The sequence below is a fragment of the Danio aesculapii genome, chromosome 25 (assembly GCF_903798145.1).
Source record: "Danio aesculapii chromosome 25, fDanAes4.1, whole genome shotgun sequence".
Classification (NCBI taxonomy): domain Eukaryota; kingdom Metazoa; phylum Chordata; class Actinopteri; order Cypriniformes; family Danionidae; genus Danio; species Danio aesculapii.
In genome coordinates, this window is record NC_079459.1 from 1,117,918 (window position 1) to 1,126,024 (window position 8,107).

The window sequence follows — 8,107 nt, forward strand, 5'->3', positions numbered from 1 at the left end:
TGCAACTAATCAAGATGTTCAAGACTTCTAAGCAGGTGTGAGTTGGAGCTGGTTGGAGCTAAATTATGCAGAGCTGCTGCCCTCCGGGAATTGAGTTTGAGACCATTGATTTAAAGTGACAGTGCGGTTGAATAGTGCGTATTACTGGTGTGAATGTGCCTTTAAGAACTGTAGTTCTTCCCTCCGCTGACAGTGACTTTATTCCTGGAGTTCTGGAAGCGACGTCAGGCCCGGCTGGAGTACGAGTGGGATCTGGTGGACTTTGAGGAAGAGCAACAGCAGCTCCAGCTCAGACCCGAATATGAGTCCAAGTGCACCAATCGACGACTCAACCGAGTCACGCAGGTAAACACATTCATTTTATGAAGCTATATACAAAAATAACTTGATGATAAAGCTAATAATGCTCAGTTTGATCATACAGAGCAGGCTTCTTCTTTCCTGGTTTTGGAAATACAGCTGAAGTTAAAATTATTTGCCCTCTTGGGAATTTTTGTTTTTATATTTACCAAATGATGTTTAACAAAGCAAGGGATTTGTCACAGTATTTCCTATTTCTGGGGAAAGTCTTATTTATTTTATTTTGGCTAGAATAAAAATAGTTTTTAATTGTTTTAACCCATTTTAAGGTTGATATTATTAGCCCCCTTAAGCAATATTTGTTTTGGATTCTCTAATTACCCTACTTTACCTAATTAAGTCACTTTTAGCTGAATACTAGTATCAGGGCATGGAATTGCGACCGTTTTGGTTCGCCTGAAGTTTTATTTATGCAACCTCAAAATATATTGTGGAGCATTTGTGTGATGCATAAAATTATTGTGGTGCAACCAGTTCACTGCATGCGTAGATTTCGGAGACATTCATTCATTCATTTTCTTTTTGGCTTAGTCCCTTTATTAATCTGGGGTCGCCACAGTGGAATGAACCGCCAATTCATTCAGCATTTGTTTTATGCAGCCCTTCCAGCTGCAATCCATCACTGGGAAACACATACACACTTATGCACACACACGTACATACACTATAGACAATTTAGCCTACCCAATTCACCTGTACCGCATGTGTTTGGACTGTGGGGGAAACTGGAGCACCCGGAGGAAACCCACGCGAACGCAGGGAGAACATGCAAACTCCACACAGAAACGCCAACTGACCCTGCCGAGGCTCGAACCAGCAACCTTCTTGCTGTGAGGCAACAGCACTACCTACTGCGCCACTGCCGATTTAGGAGACATTCACGCAGAATGCATCTTTCCACCTAAAAACGCCAAATGCAGTTGATGTCCACAAGAGGGCGCTGTTTTCAATTGCATTATTCACACTGAACCTTACCCTAAATTTAACCTGAAGTGGTAACCAAGATAAATATGAGCTAAAACTGTATTTGCTGGAGCTAGGCATGGGTCGGTATATGTTTCTGACGGTTGATAACCTTGGATAAAATACCACGGTTTTACGGTATCACAGTATTGTGGTTACTGCTCCAAAATAAGTTATTTTTAAGCGTCTGAGTAAAACAATAAACCTTTTCCCAATTGAAGCAGTAGAATTTATTTTAGGAAACATGTATGTTTTGGAACAGTAAACATGTAAGGCTAAATAGCTTAAATAAATCATTGACTTCTGCTTTCTTAATTAGTTCAAAAATACATAAAATAAACTTAGATATACCTTAGGAACGATATAACAGAGAATTTTAGCAGTTTTAAAACCTTGGCTTTTCTAAACCATGGGAAACCTTGAAACTGGAGCAATGATTTATCTAGTTTTTACACAGCTTTGAGATCTTTTCTCTACTGTGCTGTACCTGGTGAGAGGACAAGCAGACAGTGTCAGAAATGTCTGTGTTTTCTGACAGATATATTTATTTACTGTTGCACATCCTTTGTTTTGAGCAGGAATGAGTGTTATTTACCTGTTTTTCTACCTGTTTAATTTCTAATAATCTTCTCGTGAAAGAAGCTGTCGGTGTTTTACTGCCTCCTAGTGTACACTTCACGTACTGCGCAGAAAACCCGGGTTTTTACAGGACAGGCAGGGTAACATATTTCCAATAAGCCTTGGTTTACTTTTTTATTTCCATGCCTTGTTTTTATTGTATGAGATGTTATCAATTTTAGTAGTATTTGTGCCACAAGCCACCATTAATTCCCGAATTTGGATAGTAAAGTTGTTCATTAGGTTCACACTATCTCACTGGAAATATCTGCTGCATTTAAAATGCTGTGAATTTGTACACACAGCCTTTGTTTAGTTTTTTACCCGCTATGTAATATAGAAGAATGTGAATTTGAGTTGATTCAGAAACTAAACTCTGAAGGAAATGAACTCTCCAGGACCATGAAAGAGGAACCCTTGTATAAAGGATGAGCAGTCAGTGTTAAACGTAGACTATGATTCATATGGCATGCATTATTCTACAGACATGTTTTACAATTCTGCATTGAATTCATTGTTTGCTTGAAATGTGTTTTGTAGGATTTTCTTGAACTGTATCGCTTGTCCTGAATTTAATTAATGCAGCTTTTATTACAGGTGTGCTGCAATATTTCACATTGAAATGTTATTTATATGTAAAAAGATTACTAGGCTAGTTAAAAACAGGGATGGTTAGGTTGAGGTAGCTCATTCTAGACCAATTATTCAGTTTTAATACTGTTTGATGTGAAAATAATGTCTTTTTTTTTGTTCCTACATAGCTTTAGTGTTTGTATTTTCTGCTCCTTATGAAGTAGCCTAAATTGGACAAGCTTGAAAGTTTTAGATCACATGTATGCCTCTATTTGATGTTGTTCAGCCACAACCCAGTACTGGGAAACACCCATACACTCTTGCATTACTCATACACTACTGCCAGTTTAGTTAATCAATTCCCCTATAGCGCATGTGTTTGGGCTGTAGGTAACACCGGAGCACCCGTAGGAAACCCAAGCCAACACGGGGAGAACATGCAAACTCCTCACAGAAATGACCACTGACCCAGCCGGGAATCGAACCAGCAACATTGGAGCCACCGCGCTGCCTACATCTTTATAATGTGCTACTTTTCTATTGTTTTTAAATCCGGATTTGATCATTATGCTTGTGACTTTTGAAGCGCCACCGTTTTTTTAGACGCCGCGTCAAGTTAAAGGTGCAGTAGGTGATCTGCAGTGGTTTACATGTGTCAAATTGTAAAAGTAAACTTTAAAAAAATAAAATAAATAAACAATATCCTACTTATTAATAATAATAATAAAAATAATAATAATCATCATTAATATTATTAATATTATTATTATTATTCAATTAGGATTTTTTTTATTTCCTAATAAATAATAAATATTAATTTTCATTTCTTAATAAATCACCTCATTATTTATTTATTTATTTATTTATTTATTTATTTATTTATTTATTTATTTATATGATTTATATATGATATTAGAATACGTGTTAGCTTTTGTAAGTGGGTTTATGTTTTAGAATAATGTGGAATGTTCTCTATAATATTTGTAAAGGAAACACAGGCTCTATATGTGTCGTTTACATATATTTCAATTAATATGGAAAGCAAGTGCATTAGTTTTAGCAAAACTAATATTGGATTATTTTTAAATGCGTGTGCGTGTAAAACAATATAATTTACACAAAGAAATGATGGGGTTCTTGTCTAAAGGAGTTGTTACACCACCCCGTTTAGAGCATCATTATGGCCGTTGTATGTTATACCTAACGTGGTTCAAACGATAGATCTGCGACAGAGAAACTACGGGTTTTGGGAAACACTCGTCACTATATTGTTTTTTTCCCCAAACGATGCATCGTACTATGATAGTTCATCCGCAAGTTACGTTGTAGTTTTGGAAACGCACCTCAGAAGAGCTCTGAAGTGGGACAAGCATTGCGAGTTTCTGTTTATAGGCACTCAGGCCGTGTCCACACTAATACGTTAGTATTACGTTAGTATTACGTTAGTATTTTAAATAATACGTAATTTATTTAAAAATGCACATTTTTCTCACAGTCTTGGCATTCAATACTCACTGAAACACCGTTTTTAGGAAGCGAAAGCGTATCTTTTTGATATGAAAACACTGTCCAAAGTGGATAAATTTAAAAACGCTTTCAGACGCATGTGATTTTCATACATGTGAACTAAAGCATTGGGTCACACTTTATATTAAGTGTCCTTAACTACTATGTACTTGCATTAAAAAAATAAATACAGTGTACTTACTGCGTTCATAATGTATTTGAGAACACTTGTGGTGCTCTTTAATTGGGAAAGGGGTAGGGTTACGAACAGGTTTGGTGGTATGGGTAGGTTTAAGGGTGGGTTAAGGTGTAAGAGATGGTCAACGGTGTATTTACAAATGTAATTACAGAAGTTAACTACAGATTTAATTAAATATAGGTATTTAATTAAGCATAAGTACACAGTAAATACATGTATTTACACATTAAGTACATTGTAACGAATAATTAATTTCTGTGTAAGTACATATTAGTTAAGGACACTTCATATAAAGTGGGACCAAGCATTGCACACTAATAGAAAAACATTACAAATCACAGCATCCTAGCAAACAACAGTATGATTTATAAGTCATGTTTTTACATGTTTTTTACATGTTTTACATGTTTTTACGTTACTTTAACTTACATTAATCAGTTTATCAGGTTTTTATTTGTTAAAGTTATTCATATGCTTTTAATCCTTATATGTTGATAACAACCCAGGCTCATTCTGAGAACGTAGCCCCGGGGACGTTTCTGGAGGCCGCGAAATACGTAGCCGGGGGTACGTACGGCTGCATTTAATTTTTTTAAGCGAACGCTGCGGGGCGGTGTGACGCCGTTCCCTTCGGCGCATGCCGGCCGGCCGGCCGGCCGGTCGCTCGCCTCCGTGTGGAGGGCTTTCCCGCTGCAACCAGTTTGTCCGGTTAGCTCTTCGTGTACTCTGGCGGACTCGAGGCGCAAAGAGGGGCTGATCACGACGATGACGACCGGGTTCGAGTTCGGGGAAGAGCGGTTCCAGAAATCAGGTAAGAAAACAAAAACAAAATCCAAAAAATGGAGCGAACAAGTTCATCACAGGGTGAGAATGTGGTCAAAATCCGAAAACATGGTAAAACTCAGACGAGGGCTTTTCTTTTTCTGGACGGCTTTTGTGAATCGTCGTTGGTTGGGTTTAGGGACGGAGGAGGGTGGGTCAGCCCGCCGATTGGCCGGTCGCACGGTCAATCATTCTGTCATCCAGGCAGACAGGCGGAAGGTCGTTCGACAGTGGCCTCAAGCGGGTTTATGCGAGAATGGCGCGGGAAAAAGCGCGCACAGCGGCCTCTCGCGGACTCGTGAAAACAAAAACTGCAAAAATACGTACCTCCCGGGATGTATTTCGCGGCCTCCAGAAACGTCCCCGGGACTACGTTCTCAGAATGAGCCTGGGTTGGTTGATAACCCAGTTCATTTGAAAGTCACATTGATTAGGTTTTGATTCAGTGTGTAAACACATGGGGTCTAAACAATATTATCGTGGTCTAGCAATATTAAAATCTTACACAAAATGTGCATAATATGACAGCACAAAGAATAAGTGAGTTACTACTCAAGATCAGTTTATCATCAAGAACATTCTGTTTGGCTTTGCTGGTGTTATGTAGGAACAGGAGTGGGTTCTAGACCAGACTCCAGCTGATAAAGCAGGCAGGTTTATCCTGTGCTGGACCACTGTTCTCTTATGGGTAAGACAGGAGCAGCACACACAGAGAGCCGTTTGCTGTGTGTGTGTGGCGGTGTGTTGAGCATTAGTGATCTGCTCGCAGTGTGATCTGTAGTCTGTAGAACCAATCACTGTAGAGAAACAGGACCTGATAGAGAGCAGTACAGGTGTGTGGTGGCGGTTGCTCATGTTCCTTGCTTTGCTTGCTTGCTGTGTAGGAGATGGAGCCTTATTTACCTCTAACAAGCAAGTGTGCCCGTTCTATACTGTCTGGGGCCACCGTCCTCTTCTGGGTGAGCATCAACACTGTCTGGACTCTAGTAGACCGCAGTTACACCTTTCATTCTCTTTATGTGTAAAGTAAAGCACACATGCCATGGATTGCTGTACATTTAATGTTATCAAGCTAATGCCAGTCATATCAATAATACAGCGGGGTTCAAAAGTCTTACACACACATAGAAAATGGTAATATTGGGAGTCTCTGAAGTTCTAAGAGAGATATAACTTATTGAGGATGTGCACTTTTCCTTCAGTAACCATGTAATCAAATTTATTGAATGCTAAGTGGAATTATTAATGCTACTCCATTATTATGGGTCGTTCTCAGATCATGAAGTAAGGTTATGTTCAGCTTAAGTTGTCAATCAGGCTAAAAAAAAGACACCAAATAATACGTTTAGTTTAATTTATTGGGTTAATTTAATTACTGTGTAGTTAAAAGCACCTAATATAACCCCCTAAACAAGGTTATGGTTATGGGTTAAAGCTAGGTTTAGGCATATAAGTAAAGTTGGATGTTGGGTTAAAGCTAGGTTAAGAAGTAACAGTGAAGTTAGAGTTATGGGTTAAAGCTAGGTTCATGCATATAAGTAAAGTTGGATGTTGGGTTAAAGCTAGGTTAAGAAGTAACAGTGAAGTTAGAGTTATGGGTTAAAGCTATACTTAGTAGTAATGGTAGAATTAGAGTTATGGGTTAAAGGTAGGCTTAGGGGTAAAGTTAGAGTTATGGGTTAAAGTTAGGTTTAGAGGTGATGGTAAAGTTAGAGTTATGGGTTAAAGCTAGGCTTGGGGTAATGGTAAAGTTAGAGTTATGGGTTAAATCTAGGTTTAGCGGTAATGGTAAAGTTAGAGTTATGGGTTAAAGCTATGTATAAGGGTATTGGTAAATTTAGAGTTATGGGTTAAAGCTAGGTTTAGCGGTATTGGTAAAGTTAGAGTTATGGGTTAAAGCTATGCTTGAGGGTAATGGTAAAGTTAGAGTTATGGGTTAAAGCTATGCTTAGGGGTTATAGTAAAGTTAGAGTTATGGGTTAAAGCTATGCTTAGGGGTTATAGTAAAGTTAGAGTTATGGGTTAAAGCTAGGCTTGGGGTAATGGTAAAGTTAGAGTCATGGGTTAAAGCTAGGTATAAGGGTATTGGTAAAGTTAGAGTTATGGGTTATAGCTAGGCTTGGGGGTAATGGTAAAGTTAGAGTTATGGGTTAAAGCTAAGCTTGAGGGTAATGGTAAAGTTAGAGTTATGGGTTAAAGCTAGGCTTGGGGTAATGGTAAAGTTAGAGTTATGGGTTATAGCTAGGCTTGGGGGTAATGGTAAAGTTAGAGTTATGGGTTATAGCTAGGCTTGGGGGTAATGGTAAAGTTAGAGTTATGGGTTAAAGCTAGGCTTGAGGGTAATGGTAAAGTTAGAGTTATGGGTTAAAGCTATGCTTAGGGGTTATAGTAAAGTTAGAGTTATGGGTTAAAGCTATGCTTAGGGGTTATAGTAAAGTTAGAGTTATGGGTTAAAGCTAGGCTTGGGGTAATGGTAAAGTTAGAGTCATGGGTTAAAGCTAGGTATAAGGGTATTGGTAAAGTTAGAGTTATGGGTTATATCTAGGCTTGGGGGTAATGGTAAAGTTAGAGTTATGGGTTAAAGCTAGGCTTGGGGGTAATGGTAAAGTTAGAGTTATGGGTTAAAGCTAGGTATAAGGGTATTGGTAAAGTTAGAGTTATGGGTTATAGCTAGGCTTGGGGGTAATGGTAAAGTTAGAGTTATGGGTTATATCTAGGCTTGGGGGTAATGGTAAAGTTAGAGTTATGGGTTAAAGCTAGGCTTGGGGGTAATGGTAAAGTTAGAGTTATGGGTTAAAGCTAGGTATAAGGGTATTGGTAAAGTTAGAGTTATGGGTTATAGCTAGGCTTGGGGGTAATGGTAAAGTTAGAGTTATGGGTTATATCTAGGCTTGGGGGTAATGGTAAAGTTAGAGTTATGGGTTAAAGCTAGGCTTGGGGGTAATGGTAAAGTTAGAGTTATGGGTTAAAGCTAGGTATAAGGGTATTGGTAAAGTTAGAGTTATGGGTTATAGCTAGGCTTGGGGGTAATGGTAAAGTTAGAGTTATGGGTTATAACTAGGCTTA

At 38.5% G+C, this 8,107-nt stretch overlaps 1 protein-coding gene across 1 annotated transcript in view; it reads left to right on the forward strand.

Annotated features, from left to right (window-relative positions):
* The window catches only part of ano5a (anoctamin 5a), a 59,907-nt gene that overhangs the window by 35,103 nt on the left and 16,697 nt on the right, over nucleotides 1-8,107 (forward strand). The window contains exons 13-14 of the mRNA XM_056451397.1: nucleotides 194-345; nucleotides 5,649-5,729. Coding sequence (XP_056307372.1) covers nucleotides 194-345; nucleotides 5,649-5,729 — 233 coding nt within the window. The remainder of the gene's footprint in view (nucleotides 1-193; nucleotides 346-5,648; nucleotides 5,730-8,107) is intronic.